This window comes from Spermophilus citellus (assembly GCF_964194105.1).
Source record: "Spermophilus citellus genome assembly, chromosome: 17".
In the NCBI taxonomy this organism is placed as follows: domain Eukaryota; kingdom Metazoa; phylum Chordata; class Mammalia; order Rodentia; family Sciuridae; genus Spermophilus; species Spermophilus citellus.
In genome coordinates, this window is record NC_138199.1 from 54,884,887 (window position 1) to 54,910,364 (window position 25,478).

Consider the following 25,478-nt stretch of genomic DNA (forward strand, 5'->3'; position numbering starts at 1 on the left):
CATTTTAGAAGTTCAACACTGGAATCTAAAAAGGAGTTTATTTACTTCAAGCAACAAGGAGACATACCCTCAATATTAGAAATTATAGACAACAATAAAAGAAATGTATAGTATTAGGAGCCCTTTCAGTGTGCTTAGATCTCAAGTGGAGGTGCTTTTAAGTGTACCTTTAAATACAAATAGTAATGCTTGGAAAATAGAAAAGTTAGTGGTTCTAGGGAGAATATTAGAAAAATATATCTCAGAGGAGGGTGGGTTCCCCAGCTGCAGGAGACTCTCAAACAATCCTGCCGCCCTTAAGCAGTCAATCAATTATAACAATGAGAAATGGGGCTTCACGACAAAACCGATCTGCCACTGAGGCCAAGTGACCACAAGCAGGACGGCCACGTGGCACTCAAGAGATTGTCTTGCGCTGGTGTCTTTCACTTGGGTTTCCAAGGGAGGAGATCAGGCTTAGCGCAGGACCAACATCTCCCTGCTCAGCACCAACAATCAGGAAGGGGCTTTGACAAGAAAGCATCCAGGGGCTGGGGATGTGGCTCAAGCGGTAGCGCGCTCGCCTGGCATGCGTGCGGCCCGGGTTCGATCCTCAGCACCACATACAAACGAAGATGTTGTGTCGCCGAGAACTAAGAAAAAATAAATATTAAAATTCTCAAAAAAAAAAAAAAAAAAAAAAAAAAAAGCATCCAGCTGGTTCTGAGCAGCTCAACCACGCCTTCCAGGTGTAGGTCTCAAAGCATGCACGGTGCGGCGCAAGCACTTGGCGCCCTCTCTTGCCAAGTGGCTCCAATCACTCTAGTTGCATGCAGATGCCTCTCCTGGTCAATTAGTCAGGTATGAAAACAAGCCATTCACTCCTGGGCCCAGAGTTAACAGCCGCCAAAGCCTCAATAAATTACTTTAGGAATGATGCCTGTTTTCAGTGGAGTCTACCTCATCTTTCTGGTTTTGTCAAAGATAACTATTCCAAGACAAACCTTCCTTTACCTATGGCCAACGGGAGGCTGAGAGGGCACAGGAGCGAGTCTGGGGCAGGGGTGAGATAATAAGATGAACACAGTAGATACAGATTTAGCAAGCAAAACAGGTTGGTTGTTTTTTTTTTTTTTTTTTTTTTTTGTGTGTGTGTGTGTGTGTGTGTGTTTTAAGAGAGAGAGAATTTCAATATTTATTTTTTAGTTTTTTGGCGAACACAACATTTGTTGGTATGTGGTGCTGAGGATCCAACCCGGGCCCCACGCATGCCAGGCCAGTGCGCTACCGCTTGAGCCACATCCCCAGCCCCCCCCACCCCGCCTTTTTTTATTCAGACGCGATTTCATGATTAATATTTACAAGGAGAGGATCTATCCACATTTGCTGCTGCTTATAATACTTTTTCCATTCAAATTCCTTGGTCTTGATGCACCTAGTTTAGCAGGTAACACCCCCTCCTTATAATGTAATGATAATATTTTCCACTGAAAAATAAGAGCCGAGATTATTGGAAATCCTAGAAGATGTTCCATGTCTTTGTCTATAGGAGGCTTCTGTCATTTCACCCCAACTGTCAAATTCCCTGTTGATGAGCGGTCCACTTGGGGTAGCCCACGATGCACCAGGTCCAGAGATCTGAGAAACCTGAATGACAGACTTCTATGAAACTCCACAGCCAACAGGAGGGCTCTGCTTCTCTTTCTTCAAAGCCACCTTTCCAGCACATGTCCAGAGTTTCTCCAAGCTTATATCTTTCCTAAATGACGTTCTTCATCATGAATTTCCCTTCCGACTTCTCCACTGTGTTAGCCAGCATCTCCTGCAGGGCCTGCACTGAGAGGGACTGCTCCAGCACAAAGATGCTGATGGACAGGTCCGGGGGCACATTCTATTCTTGGAATTGGAAGTAGACTCTAAGAAACAAAGTCTGTTGCCAAATCCTTCTGCTGCCAAACATAGTTTCTGTTGTTCTTTGTGGATGGTTGCCGTACACTGCAGAACCACTTCATCCTCCCCATCCAACATTCTGAAGTTGTTTTCTGTCACGTCCTATTAGAAATAAGCTCAGTAAGCCAAGAATCTTCATCCCCTGAGCATGGTGGCTGCAGCCCCTCAGGTGACAGATCATTCTGATGCTGTGCTGTCAGGGGCCTCCTGCCACGTGGGACTTCGGAGCACCGGAGGTGTGGTGAGTGCCAGTGAGGGGCTGTTGTGGTTTAGATGTGGTGTCTCCCAAAAGCTCATGTGAGAGACAGTGTAAGAGGTGAAACAATTGGGATGCAGGAGAGAGTTTTTATAGCCAAAATCTAATGGAGTCTCTGTGTCTGCAAGCTGCCTTGTTGGCATACAGTGATTGGATCATATAGTAGTTGCTAAAGGTGTCATTTTCTGCCTTCAGGCAGACCCAGTAGGGGCTAGATGTGGGTTTTCATCACACCAGTCTGATAGGGGTTGAGTGTTCATCCTTGAGTGGGGTTGTGTGTTCAGTCTTGAGTGGGGTTGAGTGTTCAGCCTTGAATGGGGTTGAGTGTTCAGCCTTGAATGGGGTTGAGTGTTCAGTCTTGAGTGGGGTTGAGTGTTCAGCCTTGAGGCAAACAAACAATAAGGAACCAGATGGGTGAGGGTGAGGGTCAAGTGTTCAGCCTACCCTGCAGCTAACATTTGTTCAGTCTGCTCCCCAGCTAACATTTAGGGTGGTAAAGCTATTTTGTACACTTTAATGAAGAACACCTATCATTATACATTTATCCAAAACTGTAGAATGTACAACACCAAGAGTGAACCCTAATGTAAGCTGTGGACTTTGATGATATGTCAATGTAGCGTCACTAATTGTAACAAATGTACCACTTTGGCACAGGATGCTGATATTGGGGAAGCTGTATAAGTGTAGGATCAGGGGTTATTAGGGTTCTCTAGAAGAACAGATCCAACAGGATATATATGCAGATATGATTATAAAAAGAGGGTTTATTAGATTGATTTACAATACCAAAAACTAGATAGTCCCACAGAGGTCTTCAGGCTAGAGAGTTGGAAGAACTAGTAGCAGAACAAGAGGGATCAATGATGTAGCTCCAATCTGGGACAGAAGACCAGGAAACTCCCTTGAAAATAGCTGATCAGTCTGATTCATAAGAATGAAGGGGCTGGAGTCTTATGTCCTCAGGCAATGGCAGCAGCAATCATAAGCACCTGTTCAAGAATTGAACTTGTCAGGCTGGGGATGTGGCTCAAGTGGTAGCGCGCTCACCTGGCATACGTGCGGCCCAGGTTCGATCCTCAGCACCACATACAAACGGAGATGTTGTGTCCGCTGAAAAATAAATATTAAAAAAAAAAAAAAAGAATTGAACTTGTGTCTGCTTCCGCTTCCTTGTTGTTCCAAGTTTTTGTTCTATCCAGGCTTCCAATCTATTGGACTGTGCTGTTAACTTTTAGGGTGGGTTTAATTAATTAATTTTTATGTGGTATTGAGGATTGAACCCAGGGCCTCACACATGCTAGGCAAGTGCTCTACCATTGAGCTACAACCCCAGCCCCTGTACACCTTTAATTTTCAAAACTAAATATGTGAACTCAAAGTTTTCTTATTAATGAAAACCTTATTAATGAAATGTTATTTAAAACATTACTAGGAGGTAGAATGACTTCTTTAAAAAATGAAACCCCAGATTTGTTTTGTTACAAAAGGAAATGTTTAAGTATTAGTAAAAATATTAAATGGGTCTCATTAATGTATCTAAAGAATACCACATTGTACACTGTCTTCCAGAGGTAGGGGGGAAATCTACATTCTACACTAACTTTTTCAGATGGAATGGGTTTAAGTTGTTCTCAGTTCTATCAAAAAATGCTCTTAAATATCTTTTGAAAAATTCAATTGGGGGCAGAGTTTGTAGCTTGCATGAGGCACTGGTTTGATTCTCAGCACAGCATATAAATGGATAAATAAATAAATGTCCATAAATTTAAAAATTTTAAAAAAATTTCAATTGTACCAGGGCATAATGTAATCCCTGCAACTTGGGAGACTGAGGCAGTAGAACTGCAAATTTGAGATCAGGTTTGGAACTTGGCCAGTCCCTGTCTCAGAAAAAAGTAAAGAAGGCTGGGGATGTAGCTCATTGGTAGAGCACCAATCCCCAGTACCTGAAATTTTTTTTCAGTTTTAAATTCTGATTCTCTTAAGTATCCCCAAATAGTAAGTGGTAAACAATGAGTTTGTTACTTGGGGCACTATCTTTCTGAAGTGGATCAAAGTTACTAAAATGTAATTAATTTTATTACATAAAATGTCTTTCATTGTTGCTCCTTTGTAGATACATTTAATAGATGGAGAAAGGTCATCATCCCCCACCCCACCCCCCCAAAAAAGCCCAAAAAACTTAAAATTCAGATGAAGGCAGAAAAAAATACAAAACAAGTGTTTTGAGTATTTCTCTCATTTTAACCTGAACTTTGTGTATATCTCTGGGTTTGACTGTGGAATCAATACTACCTCACCCCTAAATACACATGTTCAAAATGAGACCTTCCAAAAAAAGAATATAAGAGCTGAAAGAAAAAACTACACATTAAATATTTGCTCTGCTACATAACCAAAATGTTTCCTTTTCTAATGTATTCACTTGAGTTCAAAGGAATGTTAAAATTTCCTATGATTTTTATTCCTAAAACACAACATACTAATACTGAGCAAGGTAGTATCATCACAAAGAAATGATCAAAGGACTTCAATTGACAGTCCTCAAAGATGCAATACAAATGACTAATAATGCTCAACATTATTAGTCTTAGAAAAACATAAATCAAAGTCACAATGAGATCACTTCATACTCTCTAGGATATGGCTACTTTAAAAAAAAAGGAATATAAATGTTGGTGAGAATATAGATATTGGAACCCTTGAGCATTGCTTGTGGGAATGTAAAATGGTGCAGTTTCTGCAGAAAATAGAGTGGCTCAGAACATTAAACAGAATTTGATTCTTAACACATAACATGCATGCATATAAATATATGCAAACGTATTAGGATCACTTGAGTCTATTGCTTAGACTCTGTATGCTACTTCAGATACTGGATTACATGATTCCTCATTGTGGAATTGACATAATATCTCATCTCTTTTCTTTTGAACACCATATTGTCCACTATAATAGTATCTACTACTATATCCTCCCTTGTCTTCCTAGAGCTCATCATCTAAGTGGGGAGAGGAAATAATAAAAATATAAATAAACATGAATATAAGATTGAATTGTACATACAAATTTGTTTTGGGACAGGGATAGACCCCAGGTGCATTTAATCCCTGGCCATACTCCAAGCCCTTTTTATGTTTTATTTTGAGACATAGTCTCACTAAGTTGCTTAGGGCCTCACTAAATTAACTGAGGCAAACTTTGAACTTGTGATCCTCCTGCCTTGGCCTCCTGAGTCACTGGATTATAGCCATGCACCACGATACCCAGCTGTATAAACAAATTTAAATCAGTATAAAATTTTACAGAAATTCCAAGAAAGGTCACATGCCACCCAGAGATGCAGATCATACCATCTGTGCAATGGCCAGTGATAATATTCCCAGAGGCTTTTTGCAAACTGACCCCATGTGTAAGCACCCCTTAGGCTTAGAAATTTGACTCTGTCTTCACTAAGAGAGAACTTACTTCTTTTCTTCTGAGAAGTCTCACCGTATAGATGCTACAGGACTGACCCCAACACAGATTGCCAGAAAATGACCAGATAGTAAGAAATACTTCTGCTCCACAAACAGAACATCTGTCTACACCACAAGGGAAATGCTTCTCTGTAGAGAGGCCTCTGAGGCATACTTAAGCCCAACTGGAAAGCTACTTGGTGAGAATAGAATTAGAACAAAAGGCTAAGGTAGATAGATCCATTCATCTTCTCTCCTGGCCAGGGGTTGTCCGGCCAGTGAAACTGACTCCACACCTGCCCAGGGATCCATTGCTACTCTCGCAAAATGTTAGGATGGGCACTACTCAAACCAGTTTCTTTTTCTTTTTTTAATATTTTTTATTGCTGATGGACTTTATTGTCTTTATCTTTATGTGGTGCTGAGGTTCGAACCCAGTGCCTCATGCATGCTAGGTGAAGACACTACCACTGAGCCACAACCCCAGCCCTCAAACCAGTTTCTTTCTTGTCTTTTCTGTGCTTTTACTACTGACCAGCTCTCCTGTAGACATATTTTTCTTTTCTTTTTTGGTACTGGGGATTGAACCTAGCCTACTCTAGCTACTCAGCCCTTTCATTTTTTTATTTTGAGACAGGGTCTTGCTAAGTTGCCCAGACTGGCCTCAATTTCCCTGCTTCAGACTCCTAAGTCACTGGCAGTATAGGTCTGTGCCATCACTCCTGGCCTGGACCTATTTTTCTGTAGATATGTAATATACTCAGTCAGGTTTCTATTCAAGTCTGAGCCATCTGATCCTTATATATCTCTGTTCCACTCCATTAATGGAGCAGAGATGTTGGTGTTTCTCTCTCCTATAGCCATCTTTTAAAAATTGTTTACCAAAAATTTAAATTCTGAGGGGAGGGACAAAGCTTCACAATCACCTCAAGAAATGGAGACAAATCTCATAGTTGGCATAGGTCCAGGAGAACTGGGGTATTCAGAGAAGGCTTTGTGAAGAAAGATGAACTTGAGTTGGTTTTTGACAGATTCATAAAACTTCCACAGACATGGCAAAGTAAGGGAATTTTAGATAGGCAAGGAATGAGCATGGTGTGACGGGTATATGGAGAGGCTGCTCTGGCTGGAATGGAGGACTGCTATTACAGTAGAAAAGGCAAACTAGCTAAGTTGGGTGGTTGAATTGGGAGGGTAGAATCAAGATTGTCAGCTTATTAAATGACTCTTAATATTCTAAACCTGCCTATTGAGAAAAGTAATAAACCATCATGTAAGCAAACAGAAGGTAAACAGAAGCCAAAGCCAGGAATATACTATTATCACTAGGACCTGCTCTGTAGTAGCCTGATGAGAATTTAGCTGCAGTGCTTTAACTTAACACCTACTCAGACAATACCTCACACACTGGAGGAGGAGGAAGCTGTGTGGATCCACTGAGTCTACATATAGCACTTTTATCTTTTAGCCCTCTCCTTTTACCCCAGGGTAATGACTGCTGCTTGAGAGTGAAGTCATCTCTTGTCATTTCAGTAACAAGGAAAGAAATCAGTGGTAGAATGAGAGTATATCAAAACTTTACAAAAATGAGAGTAACAAATTGTGGACATGGTTTTGGGTTGGATAAATTTTGCTACGATGACATCTCTGGCCACATTAGTCTTAATTTCTTAAGAAATTATAGCTTGTTCTCTTGGTTTCAATTTCTCAAAGATTCCCTGGAAATGAAGTTCCTTTAAAAGTCTCTGGGGCTGGGCACTGTGAAGCACACTTATAATCCCAGCTGCTTGGGAGGCTGAGGCAAAAGGATTATGAGTTCAAAGCCAGCCTCATCAATTGATCGAGGTACTAAGCAACTCAGTGAGACCCTGTCTCTAAGTAAAATACAAAAAAGGGCTGGAGATGTGGCTCAATGTTCAAACACCCATGGGTTCAATCCCTGGTACCAAAAAGTAAAACAAATAAAAATCCCTAGAATATATTTTTCAATAAAAGAACAAAGCATAACTCAGTGTTAGTGACTGAAGAGAAATGTCAAGTAGTAGGTGGGGAAGGAGCTTTGATTTTCAGGGTATACGTTCTAAATCTATTACAATGATAAGATGTATTCTGGAACCTGAATTGATTGTTGTCCTTACCTCAATCAGACAGAAAATTATAATCAAAATCGTTGTTACTGCTGTTGACCGGTGACGAGTCCTTGCTTCCCCGATGTTGAAGAATAACACCAAAGAAGCACGCCGAGGCAAGGTCAGAGTAGAAAGTAGAAGTTTATTAAAGGACAGCAGAAAAGACTTCTCCCGGAGGAAGAAGGGGACCCAGGAGATGGAATCCAGTTGGCGGGCAAATGTGTTCCCCTTTTTATAGTTTTGGTGATGGAATGTAGGTGGGAGGGGTTGGGACACAGGTGGGCCAAAGAAGTCATCTGGGCAGGAAGGACTTCATTATCACTTCTTTGGGATGGGGTATCTTTAAGTTTGCTGGGGGCTGTTTATTAACACTTCTTTGTGATGGGCTATCTTCAAATCTGTTGGGGGCTGTTTCCTGGGCTCCATTAACATTCCATTGTCCTGTGTTTTTCTTGAGTCATTCCCAGCATGGCCTCCATTTTAGATTTCACTCGGTATTAGACCCGATTTACCTAACTACACTGACTACCTAACTTTAAATCTGGCTTCATCGTCACCACTATAGTCACAGATATTGCCAATGTCGGAGAAAGAGACCACGAGACTAGCTTCATGCAATTGCAAGGGGGATTTATTGGATCCATTCCAGCGCGCTGGGACTCCATGCTCACTCAAGAAGGGAGAGCAGACCAGAGCCCAGAGCAGAGGTCAAGCAGAGCTTAAGTACACTTTTTGGAGAGGGTGGGGGGCTTTGCATACATCAGAACAAATCATCATGAGGCGCGGGAAAATTGAACAACAACTCTGATACATGATTAGTCCATTCATTGGCGGGAACAGGCTGGGCAGGGGTGATTGGTCACTTCTAAACTGGGTACACATTCAAACTGATTGGTTCGGGCCTTGTGACAAAGCTGCACAGGGCCCTAGGCTGAATGGCCAGTAGGGCATTGTCTTAACTATCTCAGGAATCTGGGTGTAACAGAGGAACTTAATAGTACCTAATCTTTTACATTTTAATTCAAGCTTTCCAGCTTAGAAACTTTACCCTTTCACCAAGATGAGTTTGTTGTTATAACCATATCCCGGGACTCCTTTTGTAAGCTAAAAGTAAGAAAAAGAATAATTTTTATTAAGTAAAAAAGAGACTGGAAAGGATGAAAGTTAACTATTCAAAATTTCCATTCTTCCAGGTGAATAGCTTGCAGTTTCTTAAAGAACACACCAAATTTAATATGTTACATCTTATTATCACACATTTTTTTCCTATTATTTGTTTATCTTGTGTGTTAAGTCCACTTTATTCTCTAATGGAACAAAATGGGGATCACTGTCTTGGGCAAAGTTATGTGGCCAAGACAAGATGTGGACTAGAAGCCCCTGGTCTTCCTGCTTGAATGCTTCAATTGTATAACCTAAATGATGAAAAAGTCTGGGCTTCTTGTTCAATAGTTGCCCTCACCTCACTTGTCTCCTCATGCTCTTTGTTATCACCCTGGGCTTCTGTGCTCTCATTGATATAGTTCTCAGTTTTCCACTGGTCCGTATCCCATTCGGCCTTGGACACCTTGATTTCTTGCTGCTCACTGAGAAGCTTCATCAGGAGGCCTGTTCTGGAGATGAGCTTGGCACAGGCCAGTTGCACATAGGGCTCAGAGCAGTCCAATTTCAAAGTCCGAATAACATGAGAAATGAGCCTTCTCACGTCATTGTTGGGGATGAGGGACCGAAGTTGCTGGTTTAGCTGAATTTCAAACTGATCACCTGGGGATGCCCTCAATGGGTAGGATAAGTCTTCAGGCTTGGGTTGTGAGTCAGTGTTCGTGTTGAGGTATTCCCATTGTGTCTCATTGGTTTGTTGAACAGTTGGCATTATGTTGAAAGGAGTCACAGCAGAATCTACAGCCTCTGCAGCAGCGTTTTCATAGGTTGCATTTTCAGAGGTGGGTTCATCCAACACAGTAATGTTTGCTTCAAAAATACTTCTTTCAGAAGGAATTTTTGCAGTATTGTTTTCTGCAGGAACACTTTCTATAGGTTCTGAAAGAGCATGTAATCCTGAGAAAGGATTCTCCTGAGAATTCAGGTCTCCTAAAGATGAAAAGGCCCCTCGTGGGGGGGAATTTATGAGGCTCCTTATTGCAGAGAATGGGGGCCTCTTTGCAAGCATCAGTCTATTGTGCAAATTATCCTTCCTGAACTTTCGACTCACTTTGGCCTTGGGTATTCTGTGGGCTGCAAGAGGGTAAGTTTTATGAAAGCTGTGAGTTTTTTTGGAACGCGTGACTGGTTTATCAGCCTTCCTGCTTTTAACTCGAGCATTTGCACCTTCTAAAACAAAAAGGGTGTAGGTTAAGTCTTTTGTTTTGCTTCTAATCTCAGGCTGTAATTTTGAAATGCTGGAGGTGGGAGATTTGCCCAAGGAGTATTGTTTGAAAAAAGAAGAGACTGCTGCCTTACGTTCATTTGTAAATGAAGCGTCCAGGAGGGAGTTTCCCACTGACTTCCTGGGCCTCCACACCTTGTGAAGCTGCTCTAGTTCCCTTGGGATTGGTCTCCTGAGCCTGCCTTCTTGGGCAACATTCTCCGCAAGTGCCCGGGCACTCTGTTTCCTTCCCATACTCTGTTTTCTCATTTCATTGAAGTGTCTTTTCCATATGCCCTTCGGCCCCTTGAGGACTCTGTTCACTCTCTGCAGCCTTTTCTCTACACTCCCAATCTCTGCTAGGCTGTTTTCCTGTGGTTGGGCAGTTTCCAATTTCTTTCGAAAGATTTGGCGTTTGAATTTGGGACCTAAAAGCCTAGATTGCATAAGCATGGCAGTTTTTTCTTTTTTTTTCACCTCATCAATTTTTTCCTGAATTTCTGCATCTAACAAATTTTCCAGAAAATAAAGCTTCTTTAATTTGTTTTTATAAGTTGAATTGTTGGATGCAGTTGAAAGAGAGGAGTTATTTGTATTGTTCTTCAAATATTCCATGGCATTACCTCCATCTTGTACGTTTGAAAAAAGCAGTTTAATGAATGGCAATAATGTTGACTCTACATCTTCTAGATTTCCCTCTGAGAAATATGGCAATATGTAATTTAATGCACTTATAACATCACTTTCATCATTGAAGTCTAGCTGTTCATTTAAGAATCCCGAAAAGGTGACACCATTTTTATCTGAAGCTGGCTTTTCAGGCTCAATAGAAAGCTCAGTGCTAGTGTTCTTCTTCCGGGCCTGTAACACCTTCATGAATGATCCTTCTGCATTCCCTACAGATGCATCTTGAACTGTCAAAAAAGAAGAGACTACTTTTGATAACAGAAGACTGATGGACAGCTTTTTGTCAGTCCACAGCCGTACATTCCAGCCAAACATTTAAGTGTCATTTGGAAGAAAGAAAAATAATTTCATAATTAAACCTATGAAGTGGCAACAACACAAAGAAAAAAAAGACATCTTTTTTGACAAAGTGCTACTTAACTCAGAATATTCCACACTGTATATAAGAACTCTGTTTAGGACAGCCAATTGCCCAATACTCAATAAAAGCCCAAGACTAGAAGAGAAATATTCATGGGCTCTGAGAGATTCTCTACAGATCAGCTGTGTCTCCTTACATTTACATACCCCATGCTGTCCCCGCTCAGATACAGAGGGGGCACAAGGCTTCCTCTATCCACCTCTTCAGTGTGTCATGTTCCTGCCACCATCACAGATGATCATGACAAAGGACATTCTTCCAAGGAGAATAAGAACCAAGATGCTAAAGCACAGGCTCCGCTCTTTCTGTTAACACATCCTCCCTCATCTGAATATGTCCTTTCCACCTACTCACCCAGTTCCTTCACCTGGCCCCAGTTCCCCATACATCTTAGGCTCCATAACAGATGCCTCTACACAGAAAACAAAACAACAACAACAACAACAAAAAAACCCCCACCATATCCATACTGGTTCTTTCCCTAAATTACGGCAGGGATCTGGGATGTGAGTTAAAAGATTTTTAAGTTTTCCTGGTTCTATGCCTATGCTGAATGTGCAATAAATCTACAGAATAACAGCATTTTCTGGATAAACAATACTTGAGGTTCTGAAGAACAGTAATGGAAAAGCTATTTTTGTCAGAAGCCTTCCCTGTTTTCATACTAGATGTGAAAACTAGCAATTTTAGCTCTGGGAATCATCCAAAGCTTCTAACTACATGAGGTCAAGTGTACCATTGTGTAGCTGGATTTTTCTTTTTTCCTTTTTTTTGGTACCTGGGATTTGAACCCAGGGGCACTTAACCATTGAGCCACACCCCCAGGTCTTTTTTATTTTCTTATTTTGAGACATGGTCTCACAAAATTGCTTAGGGCCTCACTAAGTTACTGAGGCTGGCTTTGAACTTACAATCCTCCTGCCTCAGCCTCCCAAGCCACTGGGATTGCAGTCCACCATACCCAGCAATAGCTGGTTTCTTTCCCAGGAGAACTAAAAGTATTTTTTGTGTGGTGAGAGTCAAAGAGGAGGTAAGGTTGGAGACAAAAGAGGAATGTGGGTTAGAATTGGGTACAGAAGACCTGGGTTCAAGGCTATAGCACTTGACACCTCCCATCTTGTTTTCCTTATCTGTAAATGGAGATGAAAAATACTTGTTCTGCTCACCTCTGGGGGAAAAGGAAATAATGTAACTGGTGAAAAATCATTTTGAAAAATAAGTTATATGTATGTAATAAGTAGCAAAGTGCTATTATAATTTGCCCAAGATCACTGGTAGAGACCTATTTTTGAGCTATTTGGATATGAAAGCAACCACATTTTGAAAGTCATGAAATTAGTGCTAATAAACCTAATACACACAAAAACATTTGAAAGCACATGAATTACCTGAGGATAGAAAAGTTTGAGATTAAGAGAAGTTCAGAGTTGGATGGTCTAGGTGCAATTTCTTATTATAGAATCAGAAACTCCTAGGCTTCAAATAAAATATTCTCTTTTATAAAGTTGCACAAACAGATCAAAATAGATTGATGCCTGCACTATAAGGCAGAGGACACTTGAGACCTAGTGTATAAAAAAATAGCTTACTAACTGCATTGTACTATATGAATAAGTTATCACTGGAAGACAAAGTACCAAGCAGAAAGCACAGGACACCATGTGTGGCCATTAATATTATTCCTTCTCCCTTCTATTCCTTTCTCTTCATCCTTAGGCATACGGAATAGCTATATTATTAAATTATAGCTGAAAACCTCACTTTGAGCAAGAGAGCAATCCAGAAATTTAGGGAGTTGAATTCTAGATAAATAAATAAAAATAAAGCAGTTTCATCATTAGTTTGAAAAATCTATGATCACCAGTTAAAAGTTGAATAACAAAACAAAAGTTAAGACATTTCTCATCAGGCAATTCAGACTCACGGCAACGTGTATTGTTTGTCCGACATGCACTGTCACATCGCAGCTTCACTGTCTTGCAGACAACTTCAATATTATTTTTAAACTGGCAGAGGCAGCAGGCCAAATGGCTAGGTAAGATCCTATAAATAGAAACACAGAGGATTAAGTTAATGGAAAAGGAGTTACTTGAGTAGTAGAAGAACAGTCCAAGGCTACCACAGGACAGTGTAGAAAGGAGTTCTTGATACATATAGCCTGGACAAGAAACCAATGGTAAACTGCTTTTTTAATTATTATTTTTGTACCAGGGATTGGATCCAAAAGTGCTTAACCACTGAGCCGTGTTCTCAGCCCTTTTTATTTTTTGAGACAGGGTCTTACTAAATTGCTTAGGGCCTTGCTAAGTTGCTGAGGCTGGCTTTGAACTCATGATCCTCTTGCCTCAGCCTCCTGAGCAGACAGGATTATAGGCATGTGCCATGGTGCCTGGCATGTGGCTCTTGAATACTGTAAATATATAGGAAGGAGGAGGGAGATGCCCACCAGAAAGGAAAGCATGGCAGTGGGTATGGAAGGCCTAAATAAAAAAAGAAATTAGAATTGGGTGACAGTAAAAACATCTCCTTTCAACTTAAAATCTTGCTCTGGGTTAGGAGTGCACAGAAAGATAGAATTCTAAGAAGGATCTGAATAAGTCTCCAACTACTAGAGTCCATATCTCAATTCCGTTTGAGAGTGGTAAATGGTAGACATTATTCTGGCATAAACAATAGCTTAGTTTAACTCACATTGTGTGGTTAAACAACAATAGAGATCACATTGGCCAAATCTGGACACTTTGAACATGTAAAAGCATAAAGAGAAGAAACGTGCATAAAAATAGATATTAAATATCATCAGCTATTAAAGAAATGCAAATTAAAACCACAATGAGATACCACTACATTCCTACTAGTAGAAAGGCTAAAAAAATATTATTCCTTGAAACAAGGAATAACTTGAAACAAGGATTAGATGAAGACATGGAGAAACTGCAACTCTTCTATTCTGATAATAGATATGCTAAGAATTATGCTAAGTGAAAGAAGCTAAAAATCTACTACTAGATGATTTTATTTATAAGACATTCTGGAAAATTTTAAACTATAGGGAAAGATAAAAGATTTGGTGGTTTGTAGGGGCTGGTGTAGGAGGAGTGGATGAATGCAAAGCAATGTAAGGGGCTATTTTGGGGATGACAAATGTTCTATATCATCAGGTGGTGGTAACTACATTACTATACATCAAACTGTACGCTTACAGTGTGAATTTTATTACATGAAAATTATACCTCAATAAAGTTAAGAAAATAATGTATTAAAATAATTTTAAATTCAAGATATGAAAAGAGACCTAAAAAAATCAAGTAAAATAAATCTAAGAAAAAAAATAACTTACAGTTTTTCCAATTCAAGAGTCATCAGGAGGATATTCTCAATTGTCGAAAGCGATACTTGAGTTGTTCCCATGTCTCTGAAAGAGAAAGCCAAGATATTCATGATGAACCCCAATAAATATTCTATACTTGAAAAAATATTTCAAGGACATGTGATAACTTCTATTTTGGCTTCTCATAAAACAAGCTGCCTTAAGAGTTTATTTCGCATAGAAGATAATTCCATAAAGCTCTTATTGAAGATACGTAAGTTTACTATTTGCACCATCAAATAATGATCTTGGCATTGAAAAATAGAACTTACATCTTTTTTAAATCATCATCTTACTTCTTATTTTCATATTGCATCATTTCTTTCTTTTTTTTTTGGATATAGATGGACACAATATCTTAATTTATATATTTTTATGTTGTGTCGAGGATTGAACCCAGTGCCTCACGCATGCAAGGCAAGCGCTCTACCACTGAGCTACAACCCAAGCCCCTCTTTTTTTCTTTTTTAAAAATAATATACATGTATTCCTCTTTGCTTTCTGGGATAAATAATATATTCTTACATGTGTTTACATGTTCCATATCTGTAAGTGTTCTTTAATATGGCTGCCTTCTTCTGATGGCTGTCTTGCCCCATGATATATCCTTCCTTAACTCTTCTTTACCATGACATTTTTCTCCAGCAACTAATTAAAATTAAAATTATGACTTTCTAGTATTAATACAAAATACTTAACCCTTTGATGAAGTAAACAAGAAGAGCAGAAATCATATCTTGAGTTTAAAATTGTTGTAATACTTACAGATATTTTAATGCTGGCAATTTAAAAAGATATGAATCTTCAACAGTTGTCAGAGGATTACGACTGAGAATTCTGAAACATGCAATGGAATTAAAATTATATTTTCAACATGCATGAGACTACTTTTTTTTTTTAAAGAGAGAGTGAGAGAGGAGAGAGAGAGAAAGAGAGAATTTTTAATATTTGTTTTTTAGTTCTCGGCGGACACAACATCTTTGTTGGTATGTGGTGCTGAGGATCGAACCCGCACGCATGCCAGGCGAGCGCGCCACCACTTGAGCCACATCCCCAGCCCGAGACTACTTTTTTAGAAAGAACTTATATGTTTAAAAAATATTTTGTCTTTATATATAAATCACCCTTAGAATTTTATAAGGCACTTTTTTATTTGGGAATTATCCAGCTCTCTAGAAGATAAAGTGGAAAAGAGAAAGAAAAAGAAAAAAGGAGGGGAAAAAAAGTGAACACAAAGAAAAAAATATGGCAAAGAATTTTCAGGTCAAAAACCCTAGAAGTAGGGCACACCTACCTCATGGATATTCTCAGTAGTGGAATATATAACAGGGATAAATCTTGGATTTCCCTCTTATTTGTTCTTTGTGCTTATGTTCTTGGCACAATATTGATGTGTCATAGACAAGTCAGCATGTGAATATGCTCTATCTGAATAGAGCCTGCCTTTCTACCTTGTAGAGTCCTTCAGTTTCTAAACTCATGGAGCTTGTATTGTTAGAACCAATGAAGTAACTAAAAGAATATTTAAAAAAATAAGCCATCCATCTGGACCTGTGTAGGTGAATGAAGGAGAAGCACTTTAAAGTCAGGGGGAAAAAAGTAAACTTAACATTTAGGATTATCAACCAGTACTAGTTTTCCATATAATATGTTTCATTTTTGATTTCATCTGGAAGAGATATGATTATTACTACCATTTAAACAGTGGTACTTTACTAATAAGCTCTTGGCACATCTTTTTTCAGGTTCACCAAACTAGTAAGAAGCAAAGCTGGAATTTGAACTCATTTCTGACCCCTTTTTTAAGAGACAGGTCTTACTATGTTGCCCAGATTGGCCTTGAACTCCTGTCTTAGCCTCCTAAATGGCTGGGACCACAGCTGTGCACCTTGTCTGGCTCAATGTGCCAATCTATGAAAGCAACTATGAATTGGTCTGAGAGGCAGAGCTCCATTCGCATTGCATGATATGAGTGTTAATGTCCATTGCCAGTTGGCTCTGAGTTCTCATCATGAAGCAAATGCCTTTTTCTGTTCAGATGAACACAGAAACTAGAGATAAGTTGGTGCCTCCTCCATTATGAGTCTTTCTGACCCACCACCCATCCCTGCTTTGTTTGAAAAGTAGACTCTCCATATTCTTTCCCCAAGTTAGGCTTCAGCAAATTGATGAGGGGGAGGAGGTGGCTGCAATAAATGAGCATCTGAAGGAAAAGTTAATCCAGCTCCAGGCATACCATAACCATCCCTTCATGGAACCCAAAATGAACCATGTGAACCTGGATTTCTGATCCACGAGACAGGTGAACAATTTTTTCCAAAATTGAGTTGAGGGGAGAACTTTCACCTTGAGTCTTAAATCCCTTTCAGGGGTTAGGGGTATATGTTGCTCAGTGCCAGAGTGCTTGGCTAGAATGCCCAAGGCCCTGGGTTCCATCCCCAGCACCGAAAAACAAAACAAATCAAATAAATAAGTAAAAACAAAATTTCCTTTTGAGCTGAAAGGAAATAAAACCCATACTTCTTGTTGAGGGTAGTCAGGAAAGAAAGTATATGTAATTAGGTCAGAGCAATGTATTTTCTTTACAAATGTTTTTTACACTATATCATAAACATCATCTTTCTCACACCTCTTGCTGCCTACATACAATTCATGACTTCAGAGGCAGGTATTTTTAGAAAAATAATGCTCTGGGTGATTGGGGAGAGAGGTCCCCTGAGCCAATTCGTTTCTGCTTTCCATTGAGAAAGCACCTGCATCTGTGCTCCCTGGAGGGCTTTATGCTAAACTTCATTCTTTGTAGCCCTGTTGCATATATTTAAGCAGTTAGGGACTCTAAATGTGAGATTGAATCAGAGTTAAACTCAAAAATGAAATTCAAGGACAATTCACATGTCAGAGCATCATCACTGAGACTACCATGGCAATGCTAATTTGGGTGTTGCTTGCATGATGCTTTCTATTATCTATGCCAGAGATCAGTGCTAGGGAAAGCAGAGCATGTCCTATATAAATTACAAGTCTCTTGGCTTCTCTGTACCTTAGTTTCCTCATTTGAAAAGAATGAATGGATCTTAAGACATACTTCTCAGAATAAGACAGGGCTTACATCAAGCTAACCAATAACTGTATAACGTTTTTAACACATAGTTTTGGGGTTTTTTTTTGTACATGCGTGTATCTTCTATTTCACTTACAACTTGTGTAAAAACTGCAGTCCATGCCATGCCTGAAATGTTCCAAAGCCCAGTTCTGTGAGTAAATTGCAACCAAGGTTTCTACAAAAAAGAAAGCCAAAGAAGAAGGAGAAGAAAAAAGATATTCTTTCAGAACATTTATCATTTGGCAGTGATTCTAACTTATATATGATGAAATGTAACCTCAATACTTTTTCCACACACTAAAGAAATCTTGCTGTGGAAGATCCTGACTTATGACTTATATTTCTGCGTTTATACATGCAGAGCCTTAGCTATAAAACAGTGAATGCTCAAAAAATACTTGTGATATTTACTTCTCTAAAACAGGGCTTCACAACTTCAATGCTATTGACATTTTGGGCTGGAAAATTCTTGTTGTGGAGTTTTGTCCTGTATATTGTAGATGTTTAGCAGCATCCCTGGTGTCTGGCCACTAGATGCCAAAATGTCACCTGGGTATAAAATCACACTAATTTGCTCTGTAATGACTCATTTCAATCTATGTATAATAATTCTCATACTTATCTTTGCTAGATACTAAAAAGATTTGCTATATAAATTTAGTAACTTTTTACTAATAAATTTTTAATCATAATTTCAAATGAGTAGCAAGGGGGTTTATAAAATTTCAAATATCATCAAGTTATACTTGTAACTTACATAAATTGCAAAAAAGGTAGTGGTTCAAATGTACGTCTTTCGATAGATTGTATTTTATTGCAGGATAAATCTCTAGGAAAAGTAAAAGGAAAATATTGCCTTGATTAGATATTAGCTATCTTATTAGTATGAATAAATAGAATCCAGAATTGATAATATCGAATACCTAGTTTTTGTTTAAATTCTAAACCTTTGGACTTATATTTTAATTTTTTAGAGTTTTTAACCCTGCCCACTTTTCTCTTGAGTCTCACTTTCATAAGTAAAATATACAACTTTATATCTTGACAGGTTTTGAGATAGTCTTTCCTGACAGTAGGATAATTATTATGTGACCTTTTACAGTTTTATCAAGTTCAAGATTATGAGCTACAAGTATTAATTTCTGCATGTAATTTTTAAAATTAAAGGGAATATTCTCATGTTCCTGGCTTAATTTGGTTTTTCTTTCACACGTGCATGTGTGTGTGTGTGTGTGTGTGTGGTACAGGGGATTGAACCCAGGGCCTTGTGCATGCTAAGCAAGCACTTTAACACTGAGCTATACCCCTAGTCCTTTATTCTATTTTTCTAACCCAGTTTTAATACTAGAAGAAAAAGATACCTTTCCAATCATTTGAAAGACAGTTACTCCTCTAATTAATACATGTCTTTGAACTAATTCAGAGTTGTACTTTCTATCATACTAATGGAAACTCATTTTGGTTTCATATTACCTTAATACTCCATGAAGTACCCCAGGCCAATGGGGCCGTGCCTGTGCGGGCCTAACCGTTATGGCAGCCCCTTGACACTCGCGCCTGGGCAACCCCGTGGCCCCGCTCCGCCCCGCCCCGCCCTTTATTTATGACACCTTTGTTTACGCAACCTTTATTAGGCTCATCCTTTATTATGCTCACTCAGACCGGGAGTGACTTGGTTGGAGACCCTTTTCCCTTCTCACTTTATACTTTCCTGCTAAAGGATTTCATCCATTCTTATTACTTTAAAGAAACAATTATTTATGAATGGTTTCAAAACCAGCTTATGTCTTTAGCTGCCTGGTTGGTGGTCCTGTTAGGAAATTTCCCAAGCAACTCCAACTCAGTGTCTTAGACACCGAATTACTGATAGTTTTGATACTGATAGAAACAACTGGATAGATACCCATTGCCCACTCACCCCCTTTCTCCCTGCCTGATGAATGGCATTTCATCCACTCACCTGCTCAAGCCCCCCAAAGGAAGTTTTTCTTGTTCTCTTCTTCTCCTCTCACCTACAGCCCATCGTGGGCAAGCCCTGCCAACTCTCCTAGACATGCAGCTAGCTGTACACCTCTTCTCTCCACCCCCACTGCCACCCTCCACGCTACTCTCTGCTCTTGTCTTCTGCAATAATCAAGTAGGTTTGTTTGGTTTTGGTGCTGGGGATGGAACCCAGAGTCTCTTTACCACTGAGCCACATCCCCAGCCCTTTTTATATTTTATTTTGAGACAGAGTCTCACTAAGTTGATTAGGGCATTATTAAATTGCTGAGGCTAGTCTTGAACTTGCGATCCTCCTGTTTCTGCCTCCTGAATTGCTGGGATTACAATTGTGTGTCATCACACCCAGTGATAGTCAGGTATCTTTTTTTTTTTTTTTTTAAAGAGAGAGGGAGAGAGAATTTTTTTTTTTTTAAAGAGAGAGTGAGAGAGAGAGAGAGAGATCATTTTTTAATCTTTATTTTTTTTTTAGTTTTCGGCGGGCACAACATCTTTGTTTGTATGTGGTGCTGAGGATCGAACCCGGGCCGTAAGCATGCCAGGCGAGCGCGCTACCGCTGAGCCACATCCCCAGCCCGATAGTCAGGTATCTTTATGAAAATACCCAAAGGATTTAAAGTCAGCATACTGCAGTGACATAGCCACATCAATGTTGACAGCAACTCAATTCATAAGAGCTAAGCTATGGAACCAACCTAGGAGCCCCTCAACAGATGAATGGATAAAGAAAATGTGGTATATATACACAATGGGATATTACTCAGTCATAAAAAAGAATGACTTTATGACTTTTTTTTCCAGTAAATGGATGGATATGGAGACTATTATGCTAAGTGAAATAAGCCGATCCCTCAAACCAAAGGTTGAATGTTCTCTCTGATCTGTGGACATACAACAAGGTGTGTGGGGGGGAAATAGAAGTTCATTGGATTAGACAAAGGGGAATGAAAAAAAGTGAGGGGGGACAGGAATAGAAAAGACAGCGGAATGAATCTGACATAATATTCTTAGGTACATATATGAATATACCACAGTGAATATCATTTACAACCACAATTCTAGGATCCTAATTAGAATAAGATGTACTCCATGTTTGTATAAATATGTCAAAATATACTCTACTGTCATGTATAATTAAAAATAACAAGTAAAAAATCAATTGTAGGTGCTGGGGATATAGCTCAGTTGGTAGAGTACTTGCTTTGCATGCACAAGGACCTGGGTTCAATCCCCAGCACCACACACACACACACACACACGCGCACACACACACGCGAGCGCGCACACACACACACACAAAGAATAAACTGTAATCCCAGCAGCTTGGGAGGCTGAGACAGGAGGATCCTGAGTTCAAAGCCAGCCTCAGCAACTTAGCAAGGCCTTAAGCAACTCAGCAAGATCCTATCTCTAAATAAAGCTCAGCATTTGAGAGCCCCTGGGTTCAATCCCTAGTACAAAAAAAAAAAAAAATCAACTGGATTGTCACTCCTGCTTAAAACATGATTTAATCAACAGATACTCTCTGAGAATGAACATGGTATTCCAGTGAGGAAGACATCAACCAGCACAGAGCCACACACAGTTACTCAGCTACAGATAAGGACCATAAAGAAGGTAGCAGAAGGAACTGGGGCATAGCTCATGGGTAGAACACTGGATTCCATCCCCAGCACTGCAAGCAAAAAATGTAAAAATAAAACAAAACAAAAGGGGCTGGGGATACAGCTCAGTTGGTAGAGTGCTTGCCTTGCATACACAGGCCCTAGGTTCAATCCCCAGCACCAAAACAACAACAACAACAACAACAACAACAAAAAACAGTGCAACAAGAAAGTGACAGTAACAAGGTTGGGGATGTGCTCAAGGGGTGGGGGAACCAGAGAAGACCCACGGAGGACAGAATTAGCTCACTCATCACCATTCCAGCCTCTATCTGGCATGCAGAGGTAGGAAAACTAAAGTTACCTTTCACCCAGGGTACATCCCACCAATAAGATATCCCTTCAAAAGATCTCAACTTGGAGCATTCAGTAGGGAAAGAAGGACACTGAGCACTGTTGTCCTGCCAGCTCTGACCCCAACAGAGGCCACACAAGCCAGAGGCCACACAAGCTAGCAGCTTTCTCTGCAGCAGAAATAGCAGCCTCTGTGGTGGCCCAATGCTTTGTGTGACCTTGGGAATTCTCCCCACAACTCCAGCCACCCCCAAGGCTGAGAAGATCATGCTTCTACACCCATCCTCCTCATGGCCCACCTTGGGCTCACGGGCTATTTCATCTGGATAAGGGCAGTAATGGCAGGATGCCCAGTGCAATGCTGGGAAGGGGAATCTTACCTCATAGACTGGGGCATCTGGACTTTCAAACTGGAGACCTGGAGAACACAGGGAAAAGGACAAAAAGCGCCATCTGAGAGGATGCCAAGGATCCCTGATGCTCTCCCCTAACTACACATGCTTGAGAGACTCTAAGTGTCACCAGCTTTCCAGAGTGTTGGCTGACAAACCTCTTCTCTCCAAAGCTGTCAGATGGTGCCACAGTCTTTCACAAACCCAAGTGGTTCTAAGGCCTCCAGGGCCCTTCCTCAGCTTTGGATGCTGGGAATTCACTCAGCTCCTTCCTGGTACTGAAGGGAAGGCAGCAATGGAGACATCCTTAGACAAGGGATCTGGATTCGTAAAATTCACAGAGATAGAAAGGAGAATGGGAATTGCCAGAGGCTGGGGAATGAGGAGTTGTTGTTAAATGGGTATATAGTACCAATTGTAGCTGGGTACGATGGTGCATGCCTGTAATCCCAGAGGCTCCGGAGCCTGAGAAAGGAGGATCCTGAGTTCAAAGTCAGCGTCAGCAACTTATCAAGTCAGCAACTTATCAAGGCCCTAAACAACTCAGCAAAAGTCTGTCCCTAAATAGAATATGAAAAATGGGTTGAGGATGTGGCTTAGTGGTTGAGCGTCCCTAGGTTCAATCTCTAGTACCAAAAAAAAAAAAAAAAAAAAAAAGTACCAATTGGAGGGCTGGAGGTGTGGCTCAGTGGTAGAGTGCTTACAGAGCATGTGCAAGGCCTTGAATTGCATCCCCAGCACTGTGGAAAATAAAAATAAAATAAAAAGTTTCAGTTGGGAATTGTGAAGAAGTTCTAGAGATGGGTGATGGTTGTATAACAGTGTGAATATACTCAATGCCACTGAACTATATGCTTTAAAATGGTCAAAATGAGGGTCAGGGTTGTAGCTCAGTGGTAGAGTGCTTGCCTCTCATGTGTGAGGCACTGGGTTCAATCCTTAGCACCATATAAAAAATAAATAAAATAAAGATATATTTTAAAAAGTTATCTTCTGGAGCTGGGGATATAGCTCAGTTGGTAGAGTGCTTGCCTTGCATGCACTAGGCCCTGGGTTCAATCCTCAGCACCAAAAAAAAAAAAAGGTTATCTTCTCAAAAAATGGTCAAAATGATAGTTTGTGTTGTACATATTTTACCATAATAAAAAGTATCATCCCAAATAGAAAAGCGTTTTTAAATAGCTATTCAAAAGCTGGGGATGGTGGCACACACTTGAAATCCCATCTACTTGGGAGATTAAGGCAGGAAGATCTGAAGTTCAAGTCCAGCCTGGGCAACTTGATGAGACCCTGACTCAAAATAAAATAAAAAGGGCTGGGGTTGCAACTCAGAGTTAAAGCACTTGTTCAGTATATGGGAGACCTTGGGTTCAATCCCTAGCACCAAAAAAACAAAAAACAACAATAACAACAACAACAACAAAAAAAAAACTATTCAAATCCATTATCAATTCACTCCAAATGTATTTACTTTAAAATCTCTATTTTTGTAATATGTTTAATTGTAATTCAGACACACCTTCTTTATGTGGCCCAAGTAAGCTTACTTACCATCTAGAGAATTGGCAATATAGATAGAGTTTATTTCAGGGCCGGGGTTGTATTTCAGCTGTAGAGCGTTTGAAAAGCATGAGGGCAGGAACAGAAATGAAGGGAGCCAGCTCACCTGGAGGAGGGGCTGAGGCTCAGCCCTGCTACTCCCTTCCCTTTGTCCCATCTGGGAGGCTCAGCCCCAGCTCTCGTACCTGCCTCTGGCACTTACTCATTGTTCCCTGTTTGACTTGTGACTTTAGGTAATTTGGCTCTTGCTCATTGATACAGGACCTAAAGAGGGCTCATCTGGCTCCAGGAGACATGCCCCATCCCAGCTGTCATTGCCACCCAGCATATACTTGAAGAGTTCATGGTGGGGCTGTTTGCCTCAAGATCCCAGAGCAAAAGAGTCCATCAGCCCAGCCCACTGAATCCACCATCTCTGCACTGGGGGAAGACATGTGCACATGCAGGCTCATGCTTCTTGTCTCTTCTGGTAACATTGCACTTGGCTTTGAAAAGGGATGTGATGCTGAACTAGAGGGATGTGTAAAAATCTACCATGGAGGAAGTTCTAACCAGCAGAAATAAGCTTTTCAAAATGCCCTCCCTGGAGACCGGCTTATGTGTTGCCTTTGCCCTTCATGCTAAAATACTCCCAAGAGTCAACTTTGCCCTAAGATTCTTAGAGACACACAGCTCTCTGTCCTCTTCTATATTTTCTTTGTTCCCCAGGAAGATCACAGCCACTAAGGGAGATTGCCAGTTGTGGAACCAGGGAGGTTAACATTAAATGACATCACACCAAGCTTCTTGAGTTGTGCTGTGTATACAACTGGCACTCAATGAGTGACTCCTTCTTCTCCCTCCTTTTTCCCTAAGGAGAGTAAGAATAATGTCTGCAGCCTCTAGGATGCTGGTATACCTACCTGGGATGAGAATCGTGTGCAGGGGCATCACCTCTACTCCGTGCACTGGGTACCCAAAGGGGATGTTGGGCTGGGCCAGCAGGGGTGGTGGGCGTGGCAGCCCTTCTCTGCAGGAGAATGCAAACATGAGCAGCTGCCCTGATGCTGGTCCTGTGGTTGGTCCTCAAAGTGGTCCCTGCACACACAGCTTTGCCCTTCCCATGTTGAGAAATCAAAAGTAGATTGTTCCTGTCACCCTCCCCCATATCTTTATTTTCACTCCTCACCTCAAGCTCTATTCCACAAAGGTACTGGGGCAGTATACAACAAAGCACATAAATATTAAAAATCATAACAAAAAAATGAAATTATCAGATGATGGGGGTCAACTCTCCTGCAGTAGCTCAAACCAAGGTCATATCTGAACTTCCTGGTAGCCAGGTATAAAGTGATTGACAGTACACTGTCCTTATTATCAACAGGGAGATGCAGATCCATTCTGGAAGGGAAGGAATCTTTATCCAGTATTAAACTAAAAAATTAGCTATATCACAAGAAACTTGATTGTGAGTGGTTGTTATCTCAATATTTGTAGAGCAAACCCAGTAACTATTTTTATGGTTTGCTATAGTTGTTGATATCCTTCAGTCAATGGCAAAAGCATACCAATCCAGGAAGAATGAGTCTTTGAGGGACAAAACTGTGGTTAAAATGTAACTTTGAGGGATCCAGTTAACTAAGCATATCACTTAAATTACCTTGGGAAAAATTAGACCATTCCAGTGAATATGCATGCAAATAAAAAAAGGATAAAATTTTTAAATGAAAAAGGGCATAAATAGGCAAATGACAATAAACATGTGAAACATGCTTCACTACCATATCAATCAAGAAATGTGTATTTAAAAAATAATGAAGGGGCTGGGGATGTGGCTCAAGCGGTAGTGCGCTCGCCTGCCATGCGT

The 25,478-nt window shown here is 40.3% G+C and overlaps 1 protein-coding gene across 1 annotated transcript in view; it reads right to left on the reverse strand.

Moving 5' to 3' along the window:
• Positions 1 to 1,738: 1,738 nt before the first annotated feature.
• Positions 1,739 to 25,478, reverse strand: part of LOC308636351 (leucine-rich repeat-containing protein 37A3-like) — a gene marked incomplete at both ends in the record, with an annotated part of 34,835 nt that continues 11,095 nt past the window's right edge. The window contains 8 exons of the mRNA XM_081271766.1: positions 1,739 to 1,844; positions 8,824 to 8,879; positions 9,238 to 11,054; positions 13,173 to 13,291; positions 14,589 to 14,663; positions 15,384 to 15,455; positions 21,960 to 22,098; positions 24,535 to 24,641. Of these exons, the coding sequence (XP_081127892.1) occupies positions 1,739 to 1,844; positions 8,824 to 8,879; positions 9,238 to 11,054; positions 13,173 to 13,291; positions 14,589 to 14,663; positions 15,384 to 15,455; positions 21,960 to 22,098; positions 24,535 to 24,641 (2,491 nt within the window). The remainder of the gene's footprint in view (positions 1,845 to 8,823; positions 8,880 to 9,237; positions 11,055 to 13,172; positions 13,292 to 14,588; positions 14,664 to 15,383; positions 15,456 to 21,959; positions 22,099 to 24,534; positions 24,642 to 25,478) is intronic.